Genomic DNA, 14,641 nt, shown 5'->3' with positions numbered 1-14,641 from the left:
GTCTGTACGTTAACTAGACATTTATGGTATACCCTTTCAAAACTGTTTAACTTCATTTTAAATTGCATTCCTTCATTCCTAGGAAAGTATTTAAAATTTGTTTAAAATTATATAATTTTAAACAATATATATATATATAAATTTAATAAATAAATAAAATTAAATATATAAATCAAATAAATAAAATTTGCATCCAGAATCAAACTATATGTTGGGCAGTGAAGCAGACAGGGTGGAGACATTACTTCAATATTTATACTTGCTCTACCACTCTTCCTTCCCCAATCTTTAAGCAATTTTAAATAGGCAAAAAAGGAAGCACACAGTTTTAGTAATTATTTCCACATTCTCATAGTTCCTGAAACATAGAGATAGTCTCTGGGCTTTCAGAAGCACATACGCATGAGGGATTATTTTTCTTTCATTCCAGAACTCACCCAGATTTTTAAAGATCAGGCAGGCCAGCGCATTAGGAATACCAACTATTGCTAAAGTATGTGACTTATTGGGGAGATCTTATACCATTGTTGGTTGATTGTTTAGGTTTGCCATTCTTGTTTCACCTTGGACAATTAAAGGCAATGATAATTTGTTTTATATTTTATTCTCCAGAAATAATCAGATACATCCCATAAAAGTAGATTTTGGGTGTTTCACTTAAATGTAAAAACATGCATGGCAAAAATACTGGAAAAAGACATTCAAAAAGTCTATAGATATTTTCTTTTTGCTATTGTGTAGAATATTTTATTTGTCTTCCACCTTGTCGGAAAGATTTGCCAATATGTGAATAAATTAAGGCGTGTCATTTTTCTGTCATGGAACTGATTTATATTGGAATATTTTGTGCTGGGCAGGTCGAAGGGAGGATCATTTGCAAGTTAGCAAACTAATTCTAGATACTCAAGTGTGATGTTAATTCTGCACAATGCAGTTTTGACTTTGAGCCATCAGTTGTTGGCCCATTATGTTAACAGATAGCTTTGAAAAAAATCATTTTTGTTTTGAGTGAGTGTTCAAATTGATATTGTTCAAACTTATAGTCTAATCTTGATCTTCCTAGTCATCTCAGATAGTGAATTAGTGAGATCAGTTGCCAGCAACCTCTGCTGTATGGAAGGGTGGAGCATTCGCAGGGGCAAAGGGAAAATAGTATGTGGTGATGCAGCCAGGCTACAATGTTATTCTCACAGGTACAGGATTTGATAATTGTGGGCTAGGATGGCTACTGAAATGGGGAGGACCTTATCAGAAGGTGTAGGCTAGAACAACTTTGCCAGGAACCCCACTTCCTCATGTGAAACATTCACAGCACATGTAGGCGACACTGAAAAATGCTGTCAACTTTCTCCACAACGGTGTGTGACAATTTCCACATGATGTAGGTGAGGTTGTCAGAAACCACTCCGACATCAGGTGGCCTGATCATAGTGCATGTTGTTATGGACAGGCTACAGTTGCAGGTTTTGTCCTGTGACTACCAGAATACCCTTGTCAGAATTTGGGAAATCCTCAATATAGATTCCTGCAGATCTTGGTTGTGTGTTTACACTGTAATATTCTATCTAACTGTTTTATGTTTCCTTATTGCCTTGGACCATCTGATTACATTACTTGGTGTTCTAATCAAGTGAGACAAGAGACTGGGGCCATGCACATCCACTCTGCTTGTTTCTCAGATCCCCTTCTCAGTTCAGTCCCTGCATTTGAGGATATGTCTCTAGTAGGGCAGCTTGCTGAATGTGTATTGCCTGTCCCCATGAGCTGCAATTCTGAGCACTCAGGGTTACAGCTCTGGGGGATAGCCAATCTGCATTCTGCAAGCTGCCCTGCTGCAGACATGTCTGTAATGTGTGGATAGCGTTGGGAGGGACCAGCATGGGACACATGTAGGATGAAAGTGTGTGGCCCTGCACTCTGCTCTCCTGCAGTTATAGTCATGTAAGGTTGAACACTTGAACAGGGTTTTAAAAAACAATTGCTCCAAAACAATTCTACTGGCATTGTTTCAGTGTATCACTGAAACAAATGGGATATGCTTTCAAGGAAGTAGATTTATGATGGTGGTACTATAAGGGTGCCTGTCTGTTCTTTAGGTATATTGAGCTCATGAATCAGTAAGAGTTGTGGATTTTCTCATTTCTCACTAATTTCTCACTGTGGCCCTTAACGTGCATGATAGCAAGAAGTTTAAAGTATAAGTAGTAATTCTGCATGCTTCACCTACAATTGACTTTAACATGTGAAAGTCTTTTTGACTAGTTTTTGTATTGTTTCACTAATCAATATTTAATATGGTTTCCATAGGATATTTAACATGACACTGATATACTGGACAGGTAATTTCCATTATTTTGAAAACCTAATTTAGTAGGGTGAATTGAGGTAATTACCACCATTGATCACCTCTTAGTAGCTGCAATCCTGTACTCATTTATCTGGGAGTAAGTCCCATTGAACTCAATGAGATTTACTTCTGAGTAAATATGTATAGGATTGTGCTGTGTATCTCCATGTATCATCACATCGCCAAGAACTTGTTCAATTAATTGCATTTCTTACATTAAATTTGTAAGAGTTTTATGGTGGAAGGTGCAATTGATCTTGACAGAAATCACTTTTCTCGCTTAAGTGATTTACTACCAAATCTGAAAAGTATAGTAGTTTTTCCTTTAATCTAAGTAATGCATCTTTAAAAGCTAAAGGCTATTCTGTCTTTCTGGTGAAGTGGCTGGTGGGTAGTTTTATAGTGCAATCCTATCTGGAGGTAATCCCCATTGAGTTCAATGGGGATTACTTTCTAGTAGGTTAGCACTGGACTGCAGCCCTAAAGTGCACTTAGAGTTGCTTCACATATGAAGTTTCTCCTACACTGGCTTCCTGATTTGTGTTCATGATCAATATACATTCACTCTGTTGTCATATACAGTGGTGTACATGTTTCTTGCACACAGCAATGGTCGGTGTAGGAGAAACATCACGTCAGCTGGCTCTTGGAGGCTGCTCCTGCCTGTTAATTTCTCCCTTTCTCCCCCCCCTGTGTGTGTGTGTGTGTGTGTTTGCGTGTTTGCTTACTGCCTCTTCAGCTTTGGATAAATCTTGCAAGATCTGGGGGAGCGCTTACATTTAAGCATGTATTTTTCCTGAATAATGCATGAATTTTGCCTTCATTCTGGTGCATGAAGATGTGCAATGGGTCGTTAGTATAATGAAACATTAAATTATGATGTCTAACTGAATAAGCTGTAAACGTTTAGTGAGTGAATAACTTTTCTCTAGTCCTCAAATTATTTCTTTTTAGGTTTTGACAATGTTTTATTATGTTTGTCCTCTTCCAATTTTTAAAACTTTTTAGTTTTGCCTAAATTGGATTGGAACTCCATTGGGCAGGCCCTGTTTTTCTGTGTTTTGTACAGCATCTTGTACATTTAGGTTCTTCATACATAATAAATATCATAAGATACTAATATGATTTCTTCCTACTCTCCAAATTTGCTTTGCATTATTTTAACTGTGCCTTCTTTCTTGTTGGAAATGATTGAAAAGGCTCTGTAACTAAACAGGAAGTTATTCACTTGATGCTGTGAAAAATGGCTTAAATAAAGTATTTGTTTTGCAGAATACTTTGACCATGGTTAAAAAGGGGCATTAAATTGCACCATCAGATTAAAATATATTATCCGCGTTTACCAGTTCTGTGAATATAGTAGATCTTTAGGTTTATATACCATTACCAAAGTTAACACAATATGAGGAAAATATAACTTTGCTCAGATCCTTTTGACCGTAAGAACTTAATGATGCCTAGTGGAGCCTACATAACACAAATCTATATATAATGTGAATTTGGTTCCAGGAAATTATCATTCATAGGTTGACTTTATGTATTGTGGCATTCACATGGAGGCATCTTCCGAACTGCTGAAACCATTTCTGTTGCTAGCTAGTCACATGTAAAATACATGTCAAAAGAGTGATTAGTTTATAGAAAGGCAAGAAAGGCTGCTTCAGGTGAATGCCCTTTGCTCATAGTTACATACCAAAAGGAACAGTACCTTCCGCCTTAATTAGTAAGTGTGATTAAACAGAGTTCTAGCAGTATTTTTTCTGTCTGGATTTTAAGTCATATATTTGCACTACATTGCCTTGGAAAGCATGCATTTTTCTTTGGCTGTATAGTTCATAACCTATGACACCTCCTAATTGTTAGAAGTATAACAATGCTAATTCCTGACTCGGTCAAGAGTTGCTGTGTTGCCTAATCTCCCTAGATTAGGGATTATCACACAGATGTTTTAAATCCTCCTCAAACTTCTTTGTTTAACACTTTTGGTTTCTTCTTTGCTCTGCAAGTTCCTGGATCTCTTTCATGGGCTGTCATTATTGTTTTGGAATTTTAGGGGATTTGGATGTTGCTTTTTCGATAGTGTTTTAACCTTACATATAATGCCATAATAATTGTTCTATATTGAAATTAGGGTTGTCAGCTCTGGCTGAGGAAATTCCTGGAGATTTTTTCAAACTGAGATAGAATTTCTACATGTTACTTTACCTATCTAAATTTACGAACGCAACTTAACCTCTTTAATTCGCCTTTACTGTTTAAACCCAAACTTGTGAAACCAGACCTTTAGAGGCCAGAGAGCAGACTCACTTTTATTTATTTTGTTTATTTTATATTTTTGTTATTTTTTGTTTTCTTCTTAGTGTACTCTGTTTTTTCTTCATGTCCTATTGTTATCATTTTGTAAAAATATATGAAAAACCTTTAAAATAGACTTTATTTTTTTTAAAAAACAGTAAACCCTGGGGAGAGTCTCCAAAGACAACCACTAGCGGAGGCCATTTCTTTCACCCTTTTGTTCTGCCCTCCATCTCTGCAACTATTATTATTATTATTATTATTATTACCCTGCCCTTTTCCCAAAGCTGGAACTCAGGGTGGCTTACAAATAAAAATGAATACATATAATAAAAACAAACAAAAACTGGCAATTAAAATTGAATTAAACTATATACGACATTAAAACCTTTAAACATACACTTAAAATGGTTAAAAACAGTTTAAAGATAGTACAATTAAGGCAGTAAAACAATACATCACACCTCTTAAACGCTATCCTTAAACATCTTCTAACTAGGTGGTCAGCCGTAACACCTTCATACTAAAATACTTGAAATATAATGTGAAGTTTGTACCTTAAAGCTGGGCTGGCTTGTTTTGTTTCCTCTTTTTTTAATTTATATTTGAGCTGACCTCTTGCTGTTTTTAGCAGATCTGGGTTCTTTTTTAAGAAGTCTAGAAACTGCACAGGTCATGTTAATGTCCAGTGTTCAGTTTTACCTGCAGCTTGCCCTTCATAGTGCTACCACACAGCCTTTTCTGTCCTTGGTCCACAGTTGTGTCATTAAACTGAAAACTGTCTCTCAGCAGGCATTAGATACAGGAATGGGAAGTGTGAAAGACTTCATTTGGTTGTCACTATCCTCTGGCATTTGTTTGAAAATCTCCACCCATCTCCGATCTGTGTTCTGCTCCTCGGAGACAATTTCTTCCCTTGTTTGTTGTAAAAAAGTATTAGTCATCATACACCTTGTAAATGTCAATCTCAATGTGGAGTGCAGTAGCAAGAGTCTGTAAATCTGACCATTTCACATCACTGTGAAGTAAGAGCACTGATTTTTTTTTAAAGTGATGTTTCAACATCATACCATTTCTTCAGGTAATGTGCACTGTGTCTTATAAGCTGTTTTATAAGCTTCGTCTCTGAATTTTCTGTTGTCAGTTGGAGACATATTGCCCAAAATGACTTGGGCTGATCTTCCATAGAATTTGTCCTCTCTTCTCTTCAGTTTTGAATGGAGGCCTGCCATGACACCATGGAGTTCTATGGAGCTGACATTACATTCCAGTTTCTTCAGAGCATCTTGAAAGATTACGATCAGATTGCGCAAAAAGTAAACATAACGAAGAGGGTGAAATTTGTGTTTTTCCCAGCTGGAAGCTGCCCACATAATCTTCACACATTCTTCTTCCCCCTCTGAAAAAAAATTATGCCCTCAAACATTATAGTATGTGTTCAATAGCAGGTAAAAGTAATAGCCACCTTTTTGTTATGTGCCGAAGCACATCTATGTATTCCCTTTCTACAAACTCAAAGAAAGGACCAAAGAGACTGCCGTCTTGGCCGAAAAGTTAAACTCATTGTATACCTTGAGGATAAGTGTTGCTACATCAAAACTCAAAGTCTTCATCCTGTGTTTGTGGCAGTTGTGAATTATATGATATTTGCATCCCACTTGTATCAGGTGGTTATTGAACTGTTTTGATTTCTGATACATTGGCTTGTGTTTTCCAAAATTTACAGAGGCATTGTCAGTCACATAAAAAGACACACTGTTAATGTTGAGACCATTCTTCAGTAATAGAATATTGGAGATCTGTGTTGCAATTGCCTCTCTTGTCTCTTCGTTGTCATTGTAAAAATTAAGAAAGCCATGCTTAATTCCCTCTGTCACAGAAAAGTAACATACGGTTAATGGCAAGAACTTCCTGTGTTCCTTGTTAGAAGCATCAGGCCCAACTGGAAAAAACCGTGCATTTTCCAAGTCCTTAAACAAAAGTTCTAGGGATTTTGGTGCCAAAATATTTTATTCTCTGCCATCTGCCCAGAAGATTTTTTTTTTTTGTAATTTCAGAATCAGGCAATATTGAATCAGGCATTTTGTTTGCACAGTCTTGGTTTATGTAACTTAAATGATACCCTAATTCAACTATTGTCACCTGATTTTCTTGGGGTGAGTCAGTTTTGGTAAAAAAATGATATTTGTGCCATTCTTTTCTGTTTTTCTAATTTATGTTTTATGCTTTCAGCATGGCTTCTCACTGCTTTTCTTCCATCATACTTAATTGAAAGCCCTAGAATATAGAATTCAGCAGTATTCTTGTGCTAAAGTCTAGGAAAGTATGCTTGGTGGCTATGTGTAAGTTTTGTTGGATGGGAGCTTTAAATTTTAAGCTCTCCATAACTCCTGAATCATCTAAGATGGCTTCCATAATCCAGAATGACTGCCATAGCGATCTACAAAATTGCGGAACAAAATTTTTATCGTTTATATAAGTTGGAAAATGAGAACTGAGGAAAGGTCTTTGGTAATGATATATGGTTATTATGGGTATGTTAATTCAAGAGGGCTTCTTCCCCCCCAAAAAAACCCTTGGTAATTTATGCTTAAGACTAAGAAGTCTTTCAAAAGATAAACCTGCTGCACCTAAGATGAAAGATGATAATATTTCTTAATGCAGAGAAAAGGGGAATAGAAGACTTCAGTAAATTTGTTGAAGACTGTTGCACATTCAATGTATGTACCATTTTTTTCCTTACCTCCTAAACTGGGACTTAAAAGATCTCACAGTGATCATTAAAGACAATGCAAAACATAGACTTCTTCCACTGAAACAAGATTGTGCACTCTTTTCTAGAATAGCTGTTTTGGGCAGGTATGCAAAAGTCTGTTTTTGTCATACCTGAAACCCCTATCCTGGTCTCTGGGTGATGCATTTTCTCATCTCAGGAAGACGAACAAGGCACAACCCTCGACTATCTCATTAAAGATGTCCATGCTGAAGCACCCAGAGCTTGCCATATCTGAGTTTGATGGAATGGCTATTCTACAGAAAAGATCGCCTGCCTAGAGTGAAACATTTATTTTATTGGCACAGAACGTATTCCAAAAGGTCACATGGGTGCCAAGCAACAGAGTTGATGTACTATTCTGTGTGTACAATATGTTTTCCATTAAAGACATTGAGAGAAACAACAGATCAGAGAATGCTGCACCATCAGGGGTAATTTACAGCAGCATTATGGGGTCATATGAAATCAACAGAGACAGTCCATCTGATAATTGCAAAATAAAACAGAACTTACCAGGTTTCTTGTCAATGAATGGAAAATAAGACGCATCAAGAGACATGTTGAGTGATAAAGAATTCTGTGTAACAGTTGGTGACGTGTATTGGCGAATTTGTGAAGAAGGTGCCATTCGTATTCCATAACTTACTTGTGTACATGAAGAGGCTGATACCAGGATGATGGTACATGTTGCACATGCAACACACAAAAAGTACATCTTGCACACTGATGACATAGATGTTACAGGAATTTAACTCTGCCAATACCATTCAATAAACAGAAGCGGTTATGTCTACTCCAGAAAGCAGTCAAAAGCCCACATTTTGAGTTATGATCTTGTGATGCAGAAGATTCTGTTTCCTGATAATGCCCCTCTGCATGATTTCTTAACAGCGCTTTCCGCTGTGCATGCTTTGTTCGGATGTGATTCAGTTTCTGCATTTTGCAGTAAAGGAAAACTGGGTATTCTAAAGTTGTTGCTGAAATCACCAAAACATGTTAAAGCATGCATACAAGCTAGGCTCATCTGGAGATGTAGAAGAAGAAACATTTGCAGCAATAGGACCACTGGTGAGAGAGCTTCGGCTATGGGGCGGTATACAAGTATAATAAAATAAATAAATAAATAAATAAAGAGTGGTGATATGCATCCAGAAGCTATGCCTCCATGCTGTACATCCTTGCATCTTCGTATTCAATGGGCAAACTATCAGGCTGCAATTTAGAGACATGCCGTAATTCCAAATCCTGAAATACCCTCTCTGAATGGGCATGGTTAGATTATCAGTGATGAGTACCTGAAGATTGAATGGCTCGGCAGCAAAGCTCCACTGGATGTGATTTTAGAGTTTTTGGCATGTAAATATGGGAAGTATGTGTCATTGAAAAGTGTTAAGATTTAACAGGACTGAAGTGCTGTGCAAGATAAAGTGTGGCAATATGGAAGAAGGAAATGATTAGCCAGCAAGAAATACAATTAATGAATGTAATATCAATGGAAATTCTTTTTGATTATTTTTGTTCCAAATATTTTTTTTTCTTGGAAATGCATATGTCTTGTATTTTTTATGTGATTGCATAACTTTCCCAGCATTATGGAGGGGAAGCAGGTGTGGTTCCCATAGCTTTGTAAATCATTATGGTGGTGGCCGTTTTGGATTATGGAAGCCATTTTCGATGATTCAGGAGTTATAGAGAGCTCAAAATTTAAATATCCCATCCAACAAAACCTATACATAGACACCAAGCACACTTTCTTAGACTTTAGAACAAGAATATTGTCGAATTCTACATTCGGAGGACTCAATCTTGGATTTTGGCTGCCATGTAGAAAAAGCTACTGTTTCAGAATGGGCAACAGTCATTTTTGACCATCACTATATGCCTCTAAACTACTGGCAAAGTTGTGTTTGTTATCTCCTAAAGAGGATCAATTCAGTCCTAGCTGACTGACAATATAGCAAGATACAGGGAACTGTTCTTGAATACTCAGCTCCCCCTTTCTGTCACTCCTGGATGTCTCTGCACCTCTACCAGTCTCCTAACTCCAATATTTACCCAGGACTAGTTTCCATGGTTCAACTCATTTGAAATGTGCTGTTCGAGAAGAGCTTTGCGGATACCATGGACTGCAAAAAAGACAAATAATTGGGTGTTAGAACAAATTAAACCAGAACTATCACTAGAAGCTAAAATGATGAAACTGAGGTTATCATACTTTGGACACATAATGAGAAGACATGATTCATTAGAAAAGATAATAATGCTTGGAAAAACAGAAGGAATAGAAAAAGAGGAAGGCCAAACAAGAGATGGATTGATTCCATAAAGAAAGCCACAGACCTGAACTTACAAGATCTGAACAGGGTGGTTCATGACAGATGCTCTTGGAGGTCACTGATTCATAGGGTCGCCATAAGTTGTAGTTGACTTGGAGGCACATAACAACAACAACAAAGTTTCCATGGTTTTCTCCTCTCTTTACTGTCTATTAACTCCCCCTTTGTATCTCCTGCACCTTCCTGCTTCGGCCTCATGAGATGACAAGTCGGTGTGAGACCACAATGGTGGCTTGTTACATCTCCAGTATTAGCCTCGAGAGGTTCTTGGAGACTGAGATTAATTCCTGGACTCCAGGCCAAACCTGGAGGGTTGGCAACCCTAATTGAAGTTAGAAATGCACGTATTATATTAAAATTGGGACTCATACTAATAAAATAAATCTTAATTAACTCTGAATTATAATTGATTAAAATTGTGTATGAATAGAATAATAATTCTGAACAGCAGTCTTTGCCTTTAGATGAATCAGACACCATTTTAGAAGAGACATTTTTTCTCATGGGGTTGAGGAGGAGTGCCTCTGTTAAGATGTTGCCTGCCTCTCATGGCTTTTGTAAGTTCTTATACTAAAAAATATTAACAATTTGAAATAAAACATCTGCTGCCGGGTGAACTGTGGCCTTCTTCTTAATCAAACGGTTTTTAGATGACAAAATGCTCCAGCCCTCATTAAAATGGCTTTTGAGAGGAAAAATGGCAAATGCTGCTCGCTTAATAGACTCATGTTCATTGTTAGAAGATTCGGATGCAGTGTAGATTCTTGGATCCTCTGCTGTAGATGAAGCACAACTTGATTTTCTTAGGGAACCACTATGCTTCATGCATGGGCAAGTCTGGTTGAAGTGTACTGTCAGGTAATTTAAACACAAGTCAAATTAGTTTTCTGGAATTAAATTTTGAAACACATAGCAATGATTTTATAGAGGCAAAATGTTAAAAAAAAAGAAATTGGCAAATCTGTTTTGATAGTAGTATTAACCGCTGAATAAGTTAACTTTTAAAGAATTTGACTATAGTGCTATCTATATGTAATCTGCTTTACATAAGAATGGGCTTGATAGGAATGAATGCATTTAGTAAATTGCAAAAGTCAAGGAAAAAATCCTTGGTGAATGTTTGTTACTAAATATTACCTGATGCTGCCCTTCAAACATCATCTTCCTGTATTTATAGCTGGGTTTATGACTTTGCATGTATTTCATTGAATTACAATAGATATTTGGTTGTTTGCCGGAAGCATTTTGGAATTCTTACTTTGCATTTGAAAAGCACTTAATAAAACCCTAAGTGGATGAAATTTTTATTTATGGGGCAGCTTTGAGGTTAATAATTAATGGCAAAAAGTGTGGTCACAATTCCACTGTCTTATATCTCCAAAGGGCGGGATATAAATAAAATAAACTGTAAATAAACAAACATTATTTTAAATAGAAATTGAATTAATTACAGATGCAGTCTTAATTAAAAGCAGTTTTTTTCTGGAAACGTTTAACAAAAAAAAACAAACACCCTTCCCTAAAAATGATTTAAGAATTCAGCTGGCCTAAATGTTTCCATTACAATTTTTACTTCTAGGAGTAACTTGTTATAAAAGGCAAATTGTAATACTTAATACTTGATTTTAGTTTATCTTAGGAACTTCTGGGAAGTTATTTTCTTGAAGTAATGCCCACAGAAAGTGGAAGTTGTGCCACTGCTCGCCAAGCAAAGCAGAAGCGCAAATCTCACAGTCTTTCTATACGAAGAACGAACAGTTCTGAACAAGAGCGATCAGGATTGCAGAGAGAGATGTTGGAAGGCCAGGTAAACGTTACTGGAAAATGTTGTCCGTACTTGGTTTTTTTTTAATGAAAAGGTTCCTCTACTTTACCCTATTAAGGCAGGTTACAGTAACTTGGACAGCTGGTATAGCACAGTGGGGAGGAGAGCCTGGCTGGGAGTCCAGAGTGTGTGAGTTCACATCCCTGCTTGTGTCTCCTGGGTGTCCAGGGCCAGCTAAAGATCACCCCCACAGTGAGTGGCTCAGGGGTTACGTGCCCTGCCACCTGTGCAGCCGTAGGCAAGCTGCATAGTCCCAAGGAGCCCAGTTGCCCCCCAGCTGTCAGTTGCAGACAAGGAAGGGGCTGTCTTGTGCAGCTGTGGCAAGCTGAGCAGGCCCTAGCCAGCTGGGGAGGACTAGCCTCAGAGGGAGGCAATGGTAACCCCCTCTGAACACTGCTTACCATGAAAACCCTATCCGTAGGGTAGCCATAAGTCGGGGTTGACTTGAAGGCAGTCCATTTCCATTTTCCACAGTAACTCGATAATCCATTGAGCAGCAGAACTATTTCCATATCACCAGCAGGGCTTTAAAACAAAACAAAAAGCACATGTCAAGTCATGTGAATGACCAAATGTGAAGGAATGACCAAATGTGAAGGAATAGAACTCCTAGGGGTTTTCATACTTGGGAATGCTTAAGGATTGTAGCCCTTACCTCATTTATCCTCACCACAACCTTTTGAGAATGTTCAGATCAGAGATGGAATCCATCACCCATCTGCCTCCTACCTGGCCACTCCTGCACCACGGAGAAAGAAGGCAGGAGGGAAGCTCCCCTGCTCGGCTGAACGATAGAGTGGAGGCCTTGGCAACAGCCTCCCTGAGTAGGGCCAAACCACAGTGGAGGAGCAAGAAGAGGAGGCGCCACACCATGGGGCAAGCAGCAGGCTGGGATGGGTGAAAAATCCACATAATTTTGACGTGGTCTGGCCCTGCTGGGGAGGCTTTGCCAAGGCCTCCACTCTATCATTTGGCCGGGGGGGGGGAGGTCCTTCTCTCCTGCTTTCTCTGTGGTAGTGGGGAGGCAGGCATGGAGTGGATAGGTGGTGAATCTGAGGTAGCTGCGGATTCCATCCATAGTTCAGATGAAATTCAGGGATTTATTCCAATTCACAGCTGAACTGTGAATTGAGTCTATGCCCAAGTTCAGACAGTTTTTTGAGGCATCATAAACAATGGTTCATGAAGCCATGAATGAGCATTGGGGTTCAGCCCTCCCCACTTAACCTTTCATTCTACAAGTTTCTGGCTCACTCACCAACATTAAGCTAGAGTCCCCCAGTTCAGACGTAATGGGGAACTCTGACTTAATACTAGCCAGGATCTTCATGCCAAAGCTGGTGCGCAGGAGGAGGAGGGGAGGGTTGAGGGAGAAGTGCTCAGCCGTGACATTTTTTTTAGTATAAACATGTCAATGAAGCCTTGCACAGTTGTCCAAACCAGGCTATAACCGTATCTGTCTAAATTCAACATCTGTTTGCTGCACCGCACTGGCAAGTACATTTCTTTGTTGGTAGAAAACTGAATGCAGGGCCTTCAGTTTAAATCAAGAAGAGTGTTTCTTCTTTTTTTTAAAATGGAAGATAGCAAAGAAGGCTAAACCCTGGGTTGTATCTAAATAAATAACAGAATGACTTCTGTGAGTCCAACAAAATGTCCTCCCCCTGCGTGTGCCTCTGTGCTGCCCCCCAAGCTGCTCTGTTGGGTTGCAGAATCCTAGAGCATATTTGGGGATTAGGAGGGAAGTTCCATTGTGGTCGTTGAAGCACTTTCATGCATGCGATGATGTAGTTGGATACAACCCATTGTTTCTGGGAATATTGGCCAAGATCCAAAGAACTATGAAACTATTTTTATTAACCTAAATGGGCTTTAGATTTGTTTACTTCCAGCATTATTCCCGAGTCTCCACCCACCCTTCCATGCTGCTTGGTTAACAATTGAATTAGAGAACTGTTCAAAGGGGAAAATGTCAAAAATTGTACTGAACTAGTAGAGCCCTTTTGTGCAAGACTAGTCAGACTTTTGGATTCCAGCTGTACTGTTTTAGGAGCTTGCTGAGTTTTTTTTTTGTTTCTGTCTCAGGTTTTCCAGCTATTCAGATATCTGCTGCTTAAGTTTTACAGGTTTTTCCACAATTTAGTCCAAGGAAGTATAACTTTAATGTGGTCTTTTCAGTAAAAACAATGTCCAGAAGTCAATGTTCTTCACATCCGTATGGATAGAGTTGTATTCAGGCATGCCTTTCTGCGAATGGAAGGAGCGGGTGCTCCTGTTGCAGGAAGGGGGGTATTTTTGCCATCCCCCCTTCTCCTGATGGAGAAAGGGGGGGAGGCAATTTTTGCTTAATCCTCCTACCTTTCATGCTTTTCCAAAGAGTCCCCCAATCCTCCAAAGCAGCTTTTGGGGTGCAGACATAGGGGGCTGAAGAAGAAAGGAGGAGTTGGCAGAAAGAGCTTCCTTCATCCCGTGGAGCATTCTCAGGGTGCAGTTCTGCTCACAGATAGTATGGATCAAACCCATAAGTTTTAGAATTGGTATTTCAACTATAAATGAAATCTCAACATGGCTTTAGTTTTGCGGCCTGTTATAAAAGGTGCTTGTGCTTTAATTTAATTCATAGGGTAATTTCATAACGTTTGACTAAATGAAAGTAGCAACTAATTGGCCTGTTTTTACGGAGAAAAATTCCTATAACAGCTTGAGAGGGATAACCCCTGGCTAATCTTGCTGTGTGCAGTTTCTTGTGCAATACTGAACTGGAAAAAGTACTGAAGGCCATACTGAGAATAAATAGCTGCTGGGCTGCAGTTGTATAGTGAACTTTGCCAAGTAAGAAGTTAGCAAACTGATAGCATCAGTAGTACAGTCTACATCCACTCCATGCAGTAGACATTTTGTCAGCGGAATGTGGATTGCTATTCTCTTGCACCTGAAATAACAATGCTTAGGAGAGCTATTAAACCTTTCCTCTTCCTGTTCCCTCTTACAAGTACCAAAGCCTTGTTTTTCTATGTTCTTTCTGGTATTTTGTTTGTAGAACTAGTTACCACTTGACTGCC

At 38.6% G+C, this 14,641-nt stretch overlaps 1 protein-coding gene across 2 annotated transcripts in view; it reads left to right on the top strand.

Annotated features, from left to right (window-relative positions):
• WDR37 (WD repeat domain 37) overlaps positions 1-14,641 on the top strand; it is an 82,624-nt gene that overhangs the window by 5,893 nt on the left and 62,090 nt on the right. For both annotated transcript variants that reach the window (XM_061587501.1, XM_061587502.1), the window contains exon 2: positions 11,384-11,561. In XM_061587501.1, coding sequence (XP_061443485.1) covers positions 11,424-11,561 — 138 coding nt within the window. In that variant the 5' untranslated portion in view covers positions 11,384-11,423. The remainder of the gene's footprint in view (positions 1-11,383; positions 11,562-14,641) is intronic.

Source organism: Rhineura floridana, chromosome 10 (genome assembly GCF_030035675.1).
Source record: "Rhineura floridana isolate rRhiFlo1 chromosome 10, rRhiFlo1.hap2, whole genome shotgun sequence".
NCBI classification, from domain to species: Eukaryota; Metazoa; Chordata; class Lepidosauria; order Squamata; family Rhineuridae; genus Rhineura; species Rhineura floridana.
Note: the sequence above shows the minus strand (reverse complement) of the source record. Positions and strands in the feature narration are given on the sequence as shown.